The sequence below is a fragment of the Pungitius pungitius genome, chromosome 2, assembly GCF_949316345.1.
Source record: "Pungitius pungitius chromosome 2, fPunPun2.1, whole genome shotgun sequence".
In the NCBI taxonomy this organism is placed as follows: Eukaryota; Metazoa; Chordata; class Actinopteri; order Perciformes; family Gasterosteidae; genus Pungitius; species Pungitius pungitius.
The window spans coordinates 11,933,281-11,953,166 of NC_084901.1; the positions used below are offsets into that span (position 1 = coordinate 11,933,281).

A 19,886-nucleotide genomic window follows, 5' to 3' on the forward strand; every position below is an offset into this window, starting at 1 on the left:
GCTTGTGTATAATCGCCATGTCGGTAATCATGGTTAAGGGGATTAAAAAGAGCGCTTCTAACCAGGAACATCACCACAGGAGACTTGATTGGTTTAAAACACACACACACACACACTTTGTTAAATCAAGTGGTGCCAACAATGCTAATCACCTGTATTTCCACTTCTCTGCTCCGCTTGCATTTAAATCCCAATTAGGCTACAGCACTTCAGTTTTGGTCAGTAACAAGCATACTCACATACTGTCATAAAAAATGGTTAGTGTCATTGTAGAGACCCAATCAACCATATGTGTGTGTATGTGTGTGTGTGTTGCCTGGCGGGCCCAGTGTGAAGTGGAGCCCCGCCCTCTCCCACTGCGGAGGTACGATTGGCGACAATTTAATCCTCAACCAGCGGCCGTCCATAATCTCTTGCTGCGAGATGGCGGCAGATGTTGCGCTTGACCGCGAATCCGCACTGAGCATGTGCAGGAGCGGACCCCGCTGTTTATTGGGCGCCTCGTGTGCTATCAAGCGTCAAGACGGCATAATGCAGAGCCTCATTTGCTGAGTGCAGTGCTGGCGATGCATCAGGAGAACGCTCGACCACTGAGCCGAATCAACAACTGACAGAGTTAACTGAAAACAGACGTTACTGGGTTTACTAAATTGCTATTTACTGCAGCGTAGGCTGCTCTATTTACTTTTTTTTTACGATCCTTGTTGTCTCACTTTGTATAATATGTGTCAAATTAGGTTAGAGCTTGTGTTCATCAAAGGGACAAGTTGCATTTAATTAAAATATAAATCAGATCTTCACTTTTACTCATACTCACACTTGCCTTATTCTTGAGATGAATAGAGAGATGCCCTCTGAAACCAATTAGATTACATCTTGGATATATTTTGCCCTAAATATAGTGACATATAAAAAAATGGAATACAAAAATATGATATGTGTTCACCTGTTTTTAAGTGGACAAGATCAAAGCATTTCAGAGCATTTTCTGCAGCGTGATGATGGTGACAGGGAGGATGAGGAGGAGGAGGAGGAGGAGGAGACAAAGGGCTGTGAGTGGGACACAGGACACCCGCCAAGGCAAGGAGCATGAAAGCTAAAAAGTGTGTGTGGATGTTTGAGCCGAACACACAGCGTTTTCTCTAGAAACTGACTGGGTAGAGTAGAATGAAAAGGTGGAGGATGGGAGGAAGAGGAGGCTCTCAATTACTCAGATGTCAAAGCTTACAGCAAATTTCTTGAAACAATTTCTGAAAACCGTTTATGTGAACATCTGTACTGGAAACCATTGAAACTCCCTATATGTTGTGAAATGTTGATTCTGTAGAGCTTTTTAATCAATCTAAAAAAGTCATCCTTTGCTGATGAGATTGAGAGTTAAAGTTGAAGCTGAAACACTTCAGGAGGTGAAGTGTCACTGTGCTCAAGTGCTGAACAGTTTGGAAGTGGCAGTTTAACTGAAAGCGGTTGATATGTCAGCTGAAGATGAATTGCTGCAATAAGCTGAAGGATTCTGTTGAGGTGAAAGTGATGCAACAGTTGAACTGTTGAGTGTAATCACAGACCAAAGAGGAAAGCAGTTGGACTGTGAGTCAAAGCTCTGTTTACAATACAAGTGACAAAGGCAATAAAACGCCTACACTGTGGAGGTTGAACAGTTGTTCAAATGTAGTTGGTCGTGCCGTTAAATAGCACTGAGAACATTTTTTAGATGGAACAGGATGGGCTTAAAAAACATATGATTGGTGGCGGATTCGGACGTTCCTGTGAACATAAAAGAAGTTCAAATGTCAGATGTCAGAAAAAGATAGCACATCTTTTTATACTGTTGCAGAGGAGATGGAAGTAATTAACAATTTTCAAAAGATATATATATAATAATATATATATATATATTTACAGTTCAATTCACTTTATAGGCACCACATGTTGCATTATATTGAACTTAATTAATTAACATGTATTAAATGCACTTTGTGGCTCCAGTAACGATCTCTTGAAGTAAAAGGAAGTCACTGTTAAATCACATTGTCTCTTCCAAAGGAACATGGTCTTGCATTATTGAATGTGCTCCTTCGGCTGTGGCATCAATAATTCCCACTTTCACAAGAATGAGTATCAAGGTAGCTTTCAAATTCTGACAGTCTGTGAGTCCACAACAGCGGCCTCGTGTTTAATACTTCAGCCTATTAGCACATCATCATGAGTGTGCTTGTGTGCCACAGAAGCTCACATTCAATACCTGTCAGCACCCAGGGAATGAAAAGGCTCTGCTTTCCCATGACCTTAAATCATTGCAGACCCAGCCGGTGCAGGTGGGACGATTGTTTGGAGTTTGTAGTTTCCATGGTTACAACTCAGTTCCCACTAACCAAAAAGCCAGGTGTTGGTTTGGAACTATGGGTAACTTCATGTCCCCATTGACAGGGACGGGGGGGGGGGGGGGGGCTACACTGGTTACATAGAAACCACAGTGAGTTGGTTTTCTTTTTTTCCGTCCAGGTCCCGGTGGCTTCAGCATGTGTGTGTGTGTGTGTGTGTGTGTGTGTTTGGGTGTCTTATAAACAGTTAGTCAACGGCATCAGACAGGCCGCAGACAGGATTACTCACAGATTAAACAGTTCACCTCGTCTCTGCTTGCTGTCTGTGTTGGATGATGTGTGTGTTTGTGTTCATACCTGGACTGGACGCATAGCAGACCAGACCACAGGGATAAGGCCTCTTTGGACAAGGGGGGGGGGGGGGGGGGTTGTGTGAGGCCAAAAGGATTAAGAAAGATGAGCTTTTCTGTTTTCACCACGGGTGGTCATATAAGCATAAACCGACACAAAGGATTAGAGGAGGATGCAGCTCGGCTGTCCGACCCAGCATGGAGGAGGATGAGAAGAGTCTGAAAATGGCACCGTAGCATGTGTTTGTTAGTTATAACAAGCCACTCCACTAACCCCAAGGAAAACAATACAATCGTTTCTATTAAACCTTTTGTTTTGTTCACTTTTCAATGGTATAGGTTTAACAAGACATCCTTTGCGGAAGTTTTTAAAAAGAGTTAACAGGAAAAATAATTGACATTCAAGTGTCTATGTGTGACTTTTAAAAATGAGTGGTCACCCGATGGCAGCTGATTTACTTCCAGCTTGGGTCCATAGTGTAGCATCTCTTCTCACAGCATCTACCAGTGTCCCTGATGGTAAAGGACGGGCGTCGGGTGGTATCAGATGTGTTGTAGTTCAACCTGATTTAGTTTGGCACTCGTTGTCATTAGCAACATGCTCAATGTTGCAAGCAGATAAACATCCCCACAGCTCTGCGACCCGTCATTGCCACGCGGCACACACACGCACACACACGCACACACAGGGCTGAACCCTCATGAGCTTGTCCACAGCTATCCGCAATCACTGTTGTTCTGCTGACTAAGCTCAAAGAGAGTGTGCAAAATGTTGGTGCTTTTCAGTGTGATCAACTTAGAAAGCAGATAGGCCATGATTGCCCTCGTAGCTCCCGTCTCCATAGAAAAGCAGGAATGGCCTGTTTTCATCATCCACAGCAGGACGTAGCGGTGAAGCCCATTAATAAACACTAGCTTAAGCCACAAAGTCATCAATCATGCACTGTGTGTATATGTGTGTGCGCATGACTATTTGTACATGTAGATGTGTGTGTGTGTGTGTGTGTGTTAAGGAATCCCTCGCCTCTCTCTATGCTCCCCTCGGTGTTTGAAGGTCATGGCTGTCTGTTGGGCCTTGTTACACTAACAAGCGCTCAGCTCACTCCCCAGGGCTCCGGCGGGGGGGACGTGGTTTGGCCAATGGAGGGATTACAGGTCACATACTGGGTATATCTGTAGTCAGGGCTAGCGTCAGACACTCCATCCTTCAATTTCTAAACCAGAAGCCATCTGAGGTATGTGCGGCGTCTTCCTTTGATATTCTGCCGACGTGAGCTGAGAGTAAAGCAAAGACAAACTTCTTTTGATTTATGAAAAGAAATTTGGACTCTGCAGCAGCAAAAATATATGTGTGATATAGAAGAGGAAAATACTGACAGTCACAAATAACATCCTCATTTAGTGGATATTGAGTGTGTACTGGTTGGAAGGAATTACATGTTTGTAGTCATTTGTAAATATACAGTTCCGTCCATGAGCAGGTGTGCAGATGATCAAATGTGTCCTCTGATATTATCGGCTTTACGTAGCGGAAATGCAGACCTCAATGCCGTACTGCTCTCACTTCACACGGTAAAAAGGGGGAAACTTGTAGATAACTGTGTCCAACAGTGGTCCTGAACCCTGGAGGCACCTTCAGTAATCCCCCCCCCCCCCCCCCCCCCCGCGCCCTCATATACTATTACATTATTCTTTCAAATAATGTCTATAGCAGACACAAGGGCTTACTAATACTTACACCTTTGGAAATATCTAGAAAACTGCACTGTGTGCACAATTATTTATTTAATTTGTAATTTTTATGATATTGATTATTATTGTTATTATTATTATTATTGTGAAAAATGTACATCAATGTATTTATTATTCAAAAGTGGTGCTGCCACCAGGGCTTTTGTCTGTATTTGAATTTTAGGCTCAACAAGAGATTGCATTCATTTGCAGAAGCTAATGGGCGACATACTTCGGCTCTTAATAGTCCATAACAACATTAGCCTGGGAAAATATTACAAAATGAAGGCCTGTAAAAAAAGGCCATTACTGTTTTAGTGAAGGGCTTAAAGCTAACCGATGCCAGGGATGCATTTTCTAGCAAGTAAGATCCTTGGGCAAAAGGACTAAACTACTGAAACTGGAATTACAGCATGGCGGCTGGTGGAAATGTTCTTGGTAGGGCAATAAAATCAATTTCAGAAAACATCCCAGGTTGATTTTTTTTTTAAACAATTACTACTTGGCAGTTAAATATTTTATTTTTATTCAAACATGAAAAAATCAGTTAATAATACTGACAAACTTATTTTTGTGCCCCTCAAAGGCAATTTCGTATAATATAACGTATATATACAGTAGATCAAATAATAATCAGTATGATGTCATATATACGGTATTCATGTCGGTCGTCTCGTCTGCTTCAATGGGGACAACATGTCATCCTCCTGTCGACACCAGCCTTCACGAGAACGCAGAAGCTTGGGGCAAGACCAATGTCACACATTTAATCATTAAATCTGCAATTGCAAAGTGATTCTTAGACCCGCCTTCGGAAAGGGACATGCAGGAAATCATATATTTTGAGCAGATAAACAAAGCATAACTTATTCTGGACATCGTCATATGAAGCTATGATGCCCTGAACAGAAATGTGTCCTCATCACCAGTTCTCCTGATGGCACTAACACATGTTCATCCGTTAACATCAGGCAGATGACGTGTGCAATAAACTGCCATTAAATCCCTGGCTTTCTCGTTAGCGGTGCAGTTTCTTCCCTTTTGTCGATCCTGTGCCGTCCTTCACAGCTTTTTCCATCCATAGTAATTGGAGAGAATGTGTTGGCGGGGGCGAGGCGCTGTGCTGATTGCTCCAACTGAGCTGCTGCCGGCAGCTAACCGCTCTGTATGGAGTTGTGTAAGGAGCTGAGATCCAGCCAAACAAACGCTGGACTGTAGCGTCGTCCTCGGCACATAGTCACTGCTGTCATTATTTATCCTTGTAGCTTGGTGCCACCACCTTGCTGCAAAGTGATAGTTTCCAAAGTGGCGTCCTTCGGGATGGGTCCAGGAGGTCCATGGCCAAAACAACGGGTAGTTAGGTTTCCCTCTTGCAACGATCCCTGAGGGGAACAGAGTCGGGGCTCAATAAAAGGTTGGTGGAAGGGTGTAGGACGAAAGGAGACAAATCATGGGGCAGACACACAAACTATTTTCCCTTTCATTAACTTTCCAAGATCTTGGTTCTTGGTAAAGAGGTGTTTCCCCAACGCGGTAACAACGCTGTATTTCTGTAGAAGAAGGCTACATATTTACAGTCAGCGAGAGTCAAAGTTCTCAACTGATTCCTTTCAACAACTTTGTTGAGTTGCTTCTTTCCGTCTGAGGGCCGGTTGGTGAGATTGATCCTCAGTTAATAGTTATGTTTCCTCTCTCTTCTGCAGTCATGCGGAGGAACCCCTTTGTGGTGGACGGCTGCTGTAGGAAAGGGTCCCGAAACGCCCTGCAGGAGCTCTACAACCCAACACAGGTAGGAGGCTGACACGCTGCCACAACTGCTCTCTCTGTATGTATCTCTATGTACATCTTTTTTACCCCCATCCCTTCATATTTGCACGGTCCTCCAGCTGTCAGAGGTCTGACCCAATAAGGCCCTCTGTGGAGCTGACCTCAGCTGACTGCTGTTTAGCATTTTTATGTATGCCTGTATCTGTGTGCAAGCCACCGCCTTCATCGTTTTTTTTTTTTTATGGAAACATATTTTGGGGCGGCGTGCTGGCGATACGGCTGTCACGCTGCTTGGAACAATCATTTTACTGACCTGTTTCCAATGGACAGCTCGGGTTCTAATTGTACAATGCCATTACAACCAAAAGAACTACAAAAAGCTCAAACTACACACTTAAATGCTTTTGGCCTTGACAATAAAACTCATGGTATAATAAATATCTTTTTAAAAGGACGGTCTTTGGCATTGGCCCTAGAGCGTCCATTTATGCATCATGAGTTATCGAAGCCTGCTTGCAATGATAATGTCCTTCTGACCAAAAGCAAACTGACTCTTGTGATGGATTACCAATCTCAAGCAAGCGGTCCGAAACCAATGGAGACCTTGAAGGTATGGAATAAATACAGCAGGTTAATGCACTAAAACGGGTTGGCCAGGATGAACAGTATAGACCCTCTTTCAACCGTTTGATTCCATCACAGTGTGTGCTAGAAGCAGAGCAAAAGACACACTGGTGGTAAACACTCATCTCAGACTAGTGGGTCAAAGCTTCATATTCAAAATGTCATATTTCTTTTGTTGTCGGGTACTGGAATCTACATTGCAATTCAATATTGAGATTCTAGGCTGGAGCGTGCTGCATCAGCTAAGTGATTCAGAAATGTTGCTAATAAGCTCAACCATTATAGTTTGCAATCTAGCAATCTAACTAGCTGATGGCTTGCAAAATGCTTGCTTTCATGCACAGAAAATGATTCAAACAAAGTAGTCACTTCTGTGTCATTGGCAACATGCTTTTTAAGCTGTGACATGAGTGAAGTATTTCGGTTGTTACGTTGTACTCATTTACAGGCTGGCTAGTTAGCGAGCTACCTTGATATTTTAACCTTGCTTCGTGGACATTTAGACTGTTCATAGAAAATGAGCTCCAGAGGCTGAAGGCCTGCAGAGGCTGAAGTAGAATACTTTGTTGAGTAGTGTTGCAGCAGCTGAATAGAAGAGGGAGCCACGAGGACGTTGCTGGAAGCGATCCTATCACAGTGATGGATTGGATAGCTTCAACTCCTCTTCTGTTCCCTCATCACTGTCCTCCTCGCTATCTATCACTTATCTCCCGGCCCCCTCTTCGGTCTGCAACTAACCCCGGTGTGTCCCATGGCTCACACCTCCGGCTGGCCTTTTACTCCCTGAGCTCTGTCTTGTGCTGTCTCCAGCTCACTGTTCTTTTCTTTTTTTCACACTTGATCCAATTCTGTTTCTTCTTTTTTCTTCTATTTGCCATTCATCACCATGGCTTGCACCTTACACAGGTACACGGCTAAAGTAAAAAGGCTGAAATGCTTTCCCGGAGAGTGAGGATTAGACCCTGTGATGATGCACTCGCCAAAGGTCCTATTTCCAGGGAGCCTTTTTCCACACGTTCCCACCCTTGTGAAGGTCCCATTGATATATTTCTGTGTGCACAGTGGCTCGTTACTGCAACGAGAGCAAACTTTAGCAGGGTTTTTGGGGTAAAAAAAACTGTGTGTGTGTGTGTATGAGAGAATTAATGTTTTTTCTGGCTTCGATAGAAGCAATTTAAATTGCAGACCATCTCAGTGGGGACATTTTTTTTAAAACTATTTTGGCCACAGGATATTTTTTCAATACTTATTTGTATCGCCGTTGGTAAACAGACTTCATACGAAAAAAAGAAAAGAATATACCCACGATATATGGATATACATAACGGTCCTCTTCTTTGCAAATTCTATTCAACAGAGTGGTTGCACTATATCACAGTAACTGGAGTGAACTCTGCTTCCTGGGGGCCCCCACTGGTTTCCATAATCAGAATGTAGATCAAAGTGAGGTATGTTTTGCCAAATGCAATAAAACCTCCAGGAGGAATGATTGTATCCGGCCACACACATGGCCGGATACAATCGAAAGGTGCGGAAGGAAACTCATTTCCTTACACATCAATTATCTTTTCTCCTCATGGATTTTTTTTTAGAATGTAGACACTATAATTATCGAACCAAAACCCAGCTCCCAGTTAAATGCTGATTCAGAGATCAGGACTGAGGATGTGCATGCTGTGTCTGGGTTTGAATAACTCAAAGCTAACATCAGCACTGATGGAGTGCCGCTATAAGAGAGGTATGTGTCCATAGTCTGTTCCTAGGTTTCTTTCCAATGACTCCATAAAGATGGAGAGCTGAAAAAGAGTGAAGGCCTTTGTTGAAGACTTTTTTGTGTCAGAAAAGTTGGATTTTAATAATGGAAGATTAGTTACACTCACACGAGAAACGCTTTGAGGTCAGGTGGGATTCTTTATACTACGAAACGTAGGTATCCGCACAAGTGCAGTTATGGATAATGAGTCAATAAGCAGGTTCCTGAAATTCCTGTGTCACCACGCACTGAAAGGGTCCACTACAAGGCCACACTGCACAGTTTTGTCAATGTCAATGTAGACATGCATTCTGATATTATAGAAGTCTATGAGAAGATGTGCACTTTTCATTTGATGTTTGCTGTTTTTGTACTATCTGGACCTTGAGTCTGAAATAAAGTTGATTGATTGGTTGAATATAAACATAATTTATTACACAATGTATGTATGATGCAAAGATTGACTTCATCCTGAAGTAGGATTAAAGGGGTAGTAATGCTGAGGTCAGATAAAGCCTAATCCCCCAGACACTGGTGGTGGGGATGATGAAGGGAGGAGAAAAATTTTAAAGTTTGACAGCAACAATGGGATTTTAATTTTAAGTATCTGTTTGGTTAAATAAAAGTGAAGACCCCAAATCAGCTGATGATGAAGAGAGGGAGAGAGAATGAGGGATTGTGAAGGAAGAGGAGTAGAAAGAAATCCACTTTAGCTTTATTATGCATTGTCAACATTAGTTTAAATTAGTTAAACTGCGGCCCACAAACCAATGGCTAATATCAAAGTGACATCCAATTCTTAGTTTGGTAGACTGACTTTTAGCAGATTGGTGTCAATTTGTCTCCCGCAAAAAAAGAAAAATGAATAATGATCGAATCTCTGACACAGCTGACCCCCAGTGTCTGTGTGTGTGTCATTGTGCCACCAGATTATAACTGTCTGGAGTGTTTCACCAGCTGCAGGGATCCTGCTAACCCACAATCCCTTGGATTACTTGAGTGTGTTTACAGTAGGTCTTCTCACGCCCACCCTCACGTCCACCCTGAAACGGGCACCCTGGGCCAGATTATGCAAGAACACAACGGCAGACACTGGCACGGATTTAAAAGAAATGTCCCACCTTTTACCCACAGCAAACACACAGCTGATTGAGGGCCCTGCTGTAAAAAAACATCAGAGAATCCAGCCATAGGCCGTGGGCACGGGTTTAAGATATAGGTGTGTGTTGGGGAGGGGGGGGGACTGGATAAATCGCTGGTTTTTGAAGACAAAGGGATTCAGAAGAGGTGAATGCACTCTTTTTTTTCTGGCGGGCTGCAGATGAGCATGGCTGAAGAAAACGAGGTGCAAGGAGAGTACACCAATAAAATATAAATAAAGATGTGTAGGATCCTCACTGTGCCACAATATCGATCACGGTGTTTTCTAGAGATGATCACATGATTCCATTTTGGGAAAAACAGTACATCCACGCAGGAGAAATCCAGGGCCCTCAGGGCATGTTTTCCCAGTCCCTTTGTGGAGAAAGCTTTTTGATTCACTTGATTTCCCTCTGGAGTTCCTATCAACATTTGTGCAGCTTTTTAAGAGGACGGGCTGCCCCAAAGTTTGAAGCAATCACACATCTCTGGACATCGACAGATGAGAAAATGCTTCTGGTAACGAAGCGTAAAGAGACAAACAAAGATGAAAAATTGCTTGCCTGAGTTTGCCTGCCATTCAGCGCGAATATCCAAGGAAGACACATAGCCCAGGTATTGTAATGTTAAACTTGCATTACTTATTGTATCAAGTGAAGAACTGTGCAAGACATTACCACAAACAGGCGCCTGACATCCCTTTTAAACGCCCCGAGTAGCTCTACCCGTTAAATAACGTAAATCACAGTTTTATGTGGTAGTAGTTGTAGATCTAAAGTTATTTGAGTAAAATATTGAGGTTTAAAATGTATTTTAGTTAGGCTACATGAGTTGAGTATTTCATGTGAGGTAACTGGTCATGATCGATCATGGTCATGGTTGACTTTAGGTTACACACAGAGGAAGAGCTTGTGTTTCTTTGACCCGTCCATCCACAATCTCCTCCCATCATGAGCCGAGTGGGCTGCTTAAATTGTCTTAGGCAGTTCACTATGTGTCTCATATGGAGCTAAAGGTCCTTGTACGCTGCTGTCAGAGGCCAATGGTCGGCACAAAGCGTCAACATTGGAGGAGCAAGGCTTCTCAATGTTTTCTTCTCCTCCAAAGAGTTTATATGAATGCTTTGGGAAGGCTTTTCAACCAATAACTAACAATTTATATCTGATTCAGGAAACAGAACGGCACATAAAACCAAAACATTTATAAGGTCTACGTATAACTGATGAATTACAGCTTTGGTAGCAATTCCTCCACTGTGTGCTACCAACACTCAGAGAACGCTCTAGTACGTTATTTCTGGTTAAAGAACAACTTCAAAATTCTACCAAATTCTTTCCTTTGCTGCCCTTTGAGGCTTTTGAGACTTTCCAGATGCAAGTTAGAAAACAAAGACACGTCACAGAGTTATAAGAGGAACGCTCATTTTGCCTATTTGTTTTCTGCTCCTCTTCCTCTTTATTCTCTCCCTTCTTTTTACTCCCTGAGGGATTAAACAAGACAAGCAGAAAAAGGGAGGTTAAAGTGCCCGGGGGGTGAGGAACTTTGATGTCTCTGTCGGAGAGTCAGAGAAGTTTATCATTATCTTGTCGCAGATGCTATACTTATTCCCCCACTTTTTCTCTTTCAGACGTACTGGACTCACACTAAGAAACACACTCACTCGCATACAGTTGCACATATACCCTTATCTACTACAGATAAAGAACACACGCGTATCAAGTACAAATGTGATACCGCTTTGTGTTGTTCATGTTTGATAATGAAAGTAAAAGCAGTGTAAGTGTGCATGGCCAGGTTTAATGTGACCGTGTGACTAACCCTGGTATCATATATCCTCTAGATCTACCCTCAAGTGTCCACGGCATTGTGTGTGTGTGTGTGTGTGTGTGTGTAAATACAGTTTGGCATCAACTGGATTCAATATCAGCTTCCATTTTTATTGAATTTGCCTGACAGTGCCTCTTAAGATTGTGCAATTACGAGGCCTTTCAAATGTCCTTTACAGGCGCATGGTATATTCAAGGATGCAGCTATAGAAAGGCATATTGAATGTTCTGCTGCAAAGGTTAGAGTTAACGGTTGATCAATTCCGCACGTTGAATCAGTAAGAGAGGCACCTAAGAGAAACAAAGTGCACAAGAAGAGAGAAATGGACAACTAATGTCCAGCGGGCACACACATCCTCATCTCATCAGATCATTCCAATACTAATCTAAGTCCCGTGCATCTAGGATACAGCTATGTATTGACAGAGAGGGGTTGCCCATTTTAGAAGACGAATACAGACTACCGCCACCTGCTGGTGTGGAGACTTATTTCCTGTCACTAAGGCGCAGTGTTGATCTGGACATTTATGGTCATGACCCGAGGCAACAGGTCTTCAATCAATAGTTTGTCTGATATCTTTAAAAAAGTAACTCCTTGTATTTCATGCATTATCCTGAAAGCCAGCAATACGTAACGTCCGCCAGTTACATGCATGTGATCTTTTCAAATAAGCTTTCATATTCACAGGAAATAACTCACAATTTGTCGTGTGGACAGTCAGAAACGGATATCAGGCCCAGACCTGTGTTTGTACTTGATTTGTTCAAGGAACGCCTCAGGGTCCACAAGAATGAGCTGGGAACTGTTGACAGGGAAGTGTGAGTCGGCCTCCCGGGCCAGCCAACCCTGTGACCCGCCCTCCGATAAGCGGAGGAAAATGGATGGAGGGTTACATAAAAGACTCAGTGCTCCTGGAGTAATATGGCTGTTTTCAGAGCATCACAGGGCAGTAAAACCTCCATTAAAGGCTGCCAATGGAATGGTCTGTTAATGCTAACGGCTCCTTGAGAGTAAAATAATATTCACACTCGCATCTTATCTGTGGTCCAATATATCAGAAAATGTGTCAAGGCACGTGTTAAGTTATTATATTATCATCATTAGCATTAATTGGAGCTGAGATTCAAACCACAACACCATGGGTGTTTTGTATTTGTGTTTTGTAGCCGTTAACATACACACCGTTTTCATTCCAACGATGGAAGTCATTCACAATAGAAAGTCATAGACAATAGATTTACTAGGTCTGTTTTTGGGGACGTCAAGAGGTAGAGGAGCTGGATTGCAGCTTTAAAATGCAGGTTTCAAGCCCAGCAACCTAGTGCACCAACTAAATGTGAATTCAAGCATAGCTCAGAATGAATGTACATTGTAGTAGATGTTCCGGTTGATGACCTTTGTGTAACACATGTCAGGAAAGTCTTTTCTCTTATTTTAGGACATTTTTTTGTAGATCAGAGTCATTGAATTGTTTGTTACTTATACTTTTGTGAGGTAGAGGCACACCTGTTTTTATTTCACCTTAATTTGCATCTTCATTAATAATTTAGTGATTTCTTTTAACGGTAGAGACTGTCCAGTTTATTTATAAAGTTATTCAATTTAACTGTTGAGATTCTTCATCCTACAACACATGTGATACATCTTTTAAAAGGCAAATGGAGATCAGGGGATGCACCAGTTTGGTGACAGATATCTAGCTAACTACCAACTAGCAGACGGACCAACAGTTTGATTTCATTATTTCTCTAGATGTACTAACATATCCCATATTGACTCTCTTTGTTGACTTTTGTCTTCCCTGCACAACAAGCGACAGATGGGAAAACCAAATATAAATGTATTTTGAAAAGGAAAGGAAAAGCACATTGTGATTAGAAACTATAAAATTGTTTTTGTGGGAAAACCATGATACACTCAATTTTAAAACAGTATTTTACATCTTCCTATCCAATTGATGCTTACTCACTTATGTCACCTTCTAGTGCTTGGTGGATACATAGTTTTCCAGGTATGAACGTGTGGAGCTTCATGAATATGCAACAGGGCATTTTTCAGAGATGTAGCTGGTGTCCTTGGCATTCTCGTTGGATAGATACAGAAGAAAGGAACGCTTCTTCTGCTCTGCAGAGGCCACAGGTGGTCCCTGCGAGTCCCCATTCTGCTGCACAACTCCTCATAAATGACAATGTGGGGAGTTTACGGCCCTCGATAGAAAGGGCCGCCTCATTAACTGTTGTTGCCTTCTATGAAGACAAAAAATCTGCCGTGTCTGTCTTTGTGTAGTTGTGTGTGTGTGTGTGTATGTGTGTGTGTGTGTGTGTATTTAGTACCGTTGTGGCACACGGGCAGCTCTATTCCTTCACAGTCTATGAAGGCCAGTTAATTAAGTAGATCGGGTCAGCAAGACAGACTACCTTTAGTGCTCAGTGTGAGAGAGAGAGAAACGAGTCCCAGTGATCCTTGTTTTGAGGATTTAACAGCGACACACACACTTCAAACAGAATCTAATGCACAGGAGTACAAGATAGATCAGGTTTGAGTTGACGTAATGGAGGTCCTTCCTAACATCACCTTTACTTTACCCTCATTTGCTTTGGATGTCAGGAGGCATAAATCCACCAAAAAGAGTGTAAATACTTGAGAAGCAGCTGCAGAAAAGCCGCAGAGAAAATACACAGGACTGCTCAATGAAGCTGAGGAAATAACGATATAGCTGTACTGGCTCATGGGATGTTTAGATTGCATCAGGAAGCGTTTTTCTTTCTTTGTTATTATTTCTGAGTGGAAAAAAACATTTCGGGCATCTTCTCTAAACCAAAGTTCGACTCGGCGCCTCGGCAACAAATCACGTCACATTAGCATCTCATTTTCTACACGATTGTATTCATAACATATTTTCCCAAGTTTGTCTGAGGAATAAATTATCAACATAAAGTTGTTTTCATATGTATGGTAATTCAAAGTACATTCTTAAGATGTATCTCAGCATGAATTGCGGACACTAAGAGCCTGGATTCTAGTCTATGAATAATTTCAACAGACTCTGCAGTATAATGTGATTTCCACCATGGCCAGGTAAGCCTGCTAGAAAAGTGGCGCCCAGAGCCACGCTTGCACATCTTCACAGGGTTCTCGTCTCATCATTTTATTAAAATTCAGTCATTTTCATTTAAAGAGAGGTGGAAGACATATACTCACGTCTTTATGTCTTCTACCTAAGTAAAATATACAAAACAACATTGTAGAAGCACCAAGCCATTCCTCCCCAAGAGCTGCAAGACATGTTGCTCCTTTGCTGTTTCCATGTGTGTGGGGACGGGGGCATTTAGTCACCTCCCTCCCTCCTTCTGTTTGATTTCTCCTGAGAGAAGAGACTGAGAATCACACATTCATGGCGTGGAAATGAAGACTTGAATTAAGGAATCACAATTAACGCACACAGCAAAATTCTTAGAGTTCATTTTCCAGTGTTGAAGAGCAGAGTTTAAATCCCTCTGCAAACTCTTACAGAGTCAATTGTACGAACGAGCTGGAGTCATCATCCAGTGTCAGGATCAGATTCATTTGATCACTTAGTAGAGTTAAACTAACTCATTGAAAGGTTTGAAATGTAACTGTATAGACTCACCCTTCTTGGTATAAGTCTTAACTGTACTGTGGTGCATTGATGGATGGGCTGCACTGGGAACCATGAGGTTGGTGGTTTGAACCCAGGCTGCTCCATGTTCCATGTTAAAGTGTCTCTGAGCAATACACCTCACCCCAAATTGCTCCCTGGGCTTAAATGTAAACACCATGTGTTAAAAATGCATTGTAAGTTACTTTAGCCAAATGACGTTGTTTATAACAATGAGCAGATTTATTTTTGACACTTATTCCGAGTTAAATTGTTAACACTTCGTTGAGTGTTGATTTAACACTGACATGATTGGGATATAATATAAACACCAGCTTAGACTTAAAATTGAATCTCACAGAGTCAATTAAACTCTCAGAAATTTGCTGTGCAGTTCCCGTCATCCGTTTCTCGAGCGGTTTAACGACAGCATCAAGAAACGAGCGCCGCACTGAATGCACAATGGGCTCCCCGCCGTAATCTAAAGATAAGAACACAGAGACTTTTCTTTTTGCATACTCAGCATTAATAAATGTGTTTATAGTGAGATTATTCTCCCCGTTTTGATGGATAGTCTAAATCAATAGATAACATAATGCTGTAAGACTTTTCATTTTATACATGAAACTTTCTGGCTTGAAACTTAATTGACCATATCATACAAAGCTGTGCAGCACTTTAATGACAGTTGGTGTCCGAGACTGACCCACAGGAAACAAAGGGCTACTCGTGCTAGAATATGATGGTATCTGCTCTCCCATGGGAACGGCTTGACATGGCCAGAGGTCAGTGGTGTCCATCCTGGCTCCTTCTAAGATTGTATCGATTTATCTCTTCTCTCATTTCCCCCTCTCATCCCCCCCCTTTCTTCCAAAATGAGTTGGAGGAACTGTGATAAAATGGCCGAAAGTAATCTCTTACAAAGAAAGGAGATAAGAATATGAAGACTGAGACATAGTGGGAGATGACAAGATTCTCTCCCTTGTCTCCTTTTCCCTTGCTAATTGCAGCATTTGTCCTCTTTTGGGACGGAAGGACGCGAGCTCGCTGCTACATTTGTGTGAATAATACAGTTTGATGTATCTGAGCGGCGGGAAGAAGGAGAGATTTTCATCAATAAAGAGGTGTTATTCTCCGTGCACAGTTACGCCTTAGTGCGCTTTGATGTGTGTTGAATAGGAAAAAAAGTGGAGAAGCAGAGTTATTCATGCGCCATTATGCCTTGTCAATTCACACCTCTTTCAAAATATTTTAAACAACTGTTAGAAAACAGAAAAGAAAAAACATTGACAGTGTATAACATGTTAAACTAGAGGTAAAACAATGGAGATGTTGATTAAGAACTAATAAACTACAACACAATTGTAAAGTAGACATTTTCTTTCCAATAGCAATGAAGGAAGATTTTTTGGGAACAGTATTTTTATTTGTTCATATAAATCACATGTGTCAAACTCACACTCCGACCCGTGAATGAATTATCTTTGGCCCGCATGATCAAATGTATTTACTATTAGAGCCGGTATATCGCACGCATCACCATAATACTACAAATCCCACAATGCACTCTCCGTGTGTTGTCGCGCATTCGCGGGCCCACGAAAGCGTGCCTCACATTCTGTATTACATACCGCTTGTGTCAACTTTCGTTGTGTTATCATCGTCCCTTTTACCGTAAAATCCATACCAACAACTTTTTACTCCGTTATTTTTTTTGTTGTTTTTCTCATTAAATGAAAATAAGAAGCGTAGCCGCTAAACCGGAAGTACGTAGATTTTCACAGTAAGAATCGACGCAACCGTCTGTAATGACAGCGGTTACCAGGGTAACAAGAGAAAAGTTCATTAACGGATATAAATAAATAATCCTGGTCCGACGGGATGTGTTAGCAGCAGTAGGTGACTACACTCGCTGCTCTTGGCTCTGCATTTTATTGTCCACGTATTGTTTTGCTTCAGTGAGCAGAACAGAGAAAGTTTAAGGAGATCGGCAGCACTGTTACCTTTGTTTGCGCCGTGAGCACGGTTAGCTCACTGCTAGCCGGCAGTGTTTGGGTTGTGTTGTAGCTGCTGCGGTAGTTTACACACATTAAGTCAGATCAAATAAAAAAACACTTATAGGGATTGACTGCAAGCAAAACAATAGAAAATAAGTCTGTGAACCAAAAGGATAAAGGATTTTTTTGTAGAGGTTTTGATGATACTTGGTGCTTGATTGTTATGGTCCGATACACAGCCGCAGGTTAGTGTGTAAATAACATTGAAGTTTTGTGACCGCGACCTAATTTTTGTGAGATGTATATAAGGTATGAGAACAATTTGACAACGTATTGGAACAAAATGCATTTTAAGTGGGACCAAGATGTGTTGTTCACAGAAATCAATCATCTGTTGGGGGAAAGATCAATATGTGTGCACAAACAGGGATAATATGCAAGCAGGTTAGTCCCGTAAAGGGATGAGATCCATCCGTTGTGGAATTAGATTATTATCTTGTGTAAACAACAAATATTTCAAGACAGCTTTTTGTTGGGGTTAAATTAATGAGCCGTGCAAGTATATGCTATTAGTTCACTGTTTGCCCAATGATTAAAAATGAGTTGCATCAATTGAAGATGAAACTTCTGAATCAACAATAGAGACAAAGTTTGACAAAAGTTATAATAAGTGAAAGTCAAGGTTTCACAACTGAACAGTGTTTTGAACTGATCATTTAAATATATATATTTTAGTTATCAATGAGTGTTTCTCCCTTGTTTGTCAAAATGTGAAGTGACAGTGGGAAAACCCATTTTTACCAATTCTCCCCCATTTTGAGAGAGACAGAGAGTAGAAACCCCTAACCTGTATCCCCACATGACTATCCAACAGCTCATTGACAAAGTCGCAGTCTATGAAATGCGATCTTATTGCAGATTTGTAGATATCCCCGACTCTAAGGTCATGCTTTTGCTCCATGACTTCTCCATCACTGCTTTTGTATGTTGGTATCAAATTGAAAAGGTGTAAAATTGGTCTTTCCTTTGCACATGGTGAAACACCCCCTTGGAAACATGAAAGAAAAGAGGCTCTCAAAGAGAACGTTATACAAGTCAAGCTGTCCCCATCTTCTTCAACGCATGGCCCAGGCCAGAATAGCACTGAAAGGCTGCACTTGTTGTGAGTGGGATGGAGCGGTAAAGAAGCACTACAATCAATTTAGATCAGACGAGGAAACCGGGGATCTTAGACAAAAAATATTCAACAGGCTTTAGAAAACATTGGTGCACTTCAGATGCAAAGCCAATGTGCTGCTCCCTGCAGCACACTCCTCCTCCTCAGCCTCCCCCTTTCCCTCCTGCCATGGTCCACTTTATCAAAAGCATCATGGTGAATATGAAATATGCCTGAGATGAATGGTTACTGCCTGGATTGTGCATATTGAACACTCAATATCTGTAATATCCTCCAATATCATTATCTTCCTCCACAGCCGTGAACTAATCTCTGTCACAGTCGGCAGAGCTACTCGGAAGGCGAGAGAGATAGTCAATAGAGAGATGAGTATAATAATGAAAGTTGGTATTAATAATACTTGCTCTGTCTCTTCATCACTCCCTCTTTCTGCTGCAGTTCTGACGAATTCATTTTTAGAGTGCTTTTTTGGCAGCGGGGGATTTTCAATTCACTGTTAAAGAAGTTATAAAATGTGGACATAATGTGTGGAGACAACAAAAGACAATCGAGACAGGAAGTTATTTTAAAGCAACTCTCCAAATCTTTGAAAAACAAGTAACAAGTAGGCTAGAAGACTTCTACCTGACAGATAGTTCTGTATGAGACACACCCTGCTTTCAATGAACTAATAAGGCAGTGATGGATGTGTCGAACAGTCACAGGACATTTAACCAGTAGACCATCGTTTGTATCCCAGCGTTAAACATGGTACCTTGTTTGGTTACGTAACACATGTTTTTATCATACTAATTTTACGTATCAACTGTGGCTATTCTTAACCAAAACCACAACATTTAAACAACCCTGCCAACCTCGCACCGCCGTTACCTGGACTGCAGCGAGTGACCGATTGGAGTGAATTGATTGTTAATTAGAGGCAGCTTTAAATAAGGAGCACAAGGGTTTGGAAGAAGAAGTTAGAGACTGGTTGCTGATGGCGAATGCTGCGATTGAGTTAATAAATAAATGCACTTGTTGATGCAGAAACCTCGTCTAGGCCTCCCCTTTATACATTTGCCTCATGGCCGCTCAGGCATTCTAACAATCACATCTTTACATCTTTACTCCAGTGGTTTCAAACCCAGGACCTTCATGTATTTTAGGTAATTTTAGATATATTTAAGAAACTATCCATGTTTATATTGATATGTTCGTCGTTATTTCAAGACCTCACAGTCATTTCCATAAAGTTACAGAAAGCCATTATTTCTCTCTCCCATTCCCTTTTTTTGTCTGTGTCTGAACAGCCGGAGCTGTCTGGAGCAGCCGTGCTCCACCAGGCCCGGCGGGATCAGGTGGTTGATGCCTGTCGAGTCTACAGTGCGTCCAGCCGGAAGCGCAGAGTCCTGACACCCGGAGACCTCAAACACCTCGTGGTGGACGAAGACCACGAGCTCATCTACTGCTACGTCCCCAAGGTGGCCTGTACCAACTGGAAACGCGTCATGATGGTGCTCACAGGCCGGGGCAAATACAGGTCAGTACAAAGGGCTAGTCACACACCCCCACCCCCACCCCAATGGATTGCTCTGAGATTG

General features: G+C 42.0%; 1 protein-coding gene across 2 annotated transcripts in view; it reads left to right on the plus strand.

Annotated features, from left to right (window-relative positions):
• chst11 (carbohydrate (chondroitin 4) sulfotransferase 11) overlaps nucleotides 1–19,886 on the plus strand; it is a 59,021-nt gene that overhangs the window by 34,714 nt on the left and 4,421 nt on the right. For both annotated transcript variants that reach the window (XM_037461807.2, XM_037461808.2), the window contains exons 2-3: nucleotides 6,106–6,191; nucleotides 19,596–19,825. In XM_037461807.2, the coding sequence (XP_037317704.1) occupies nucleotides 6,106–6,191; nucleotides 19,596–19,825 (316 nt within the window). The remainder of the gene's footprint in view (nucleotides 1–6,105; nucleotides 6,192–19,595; nucleotides 19,826–19,886) is intronic.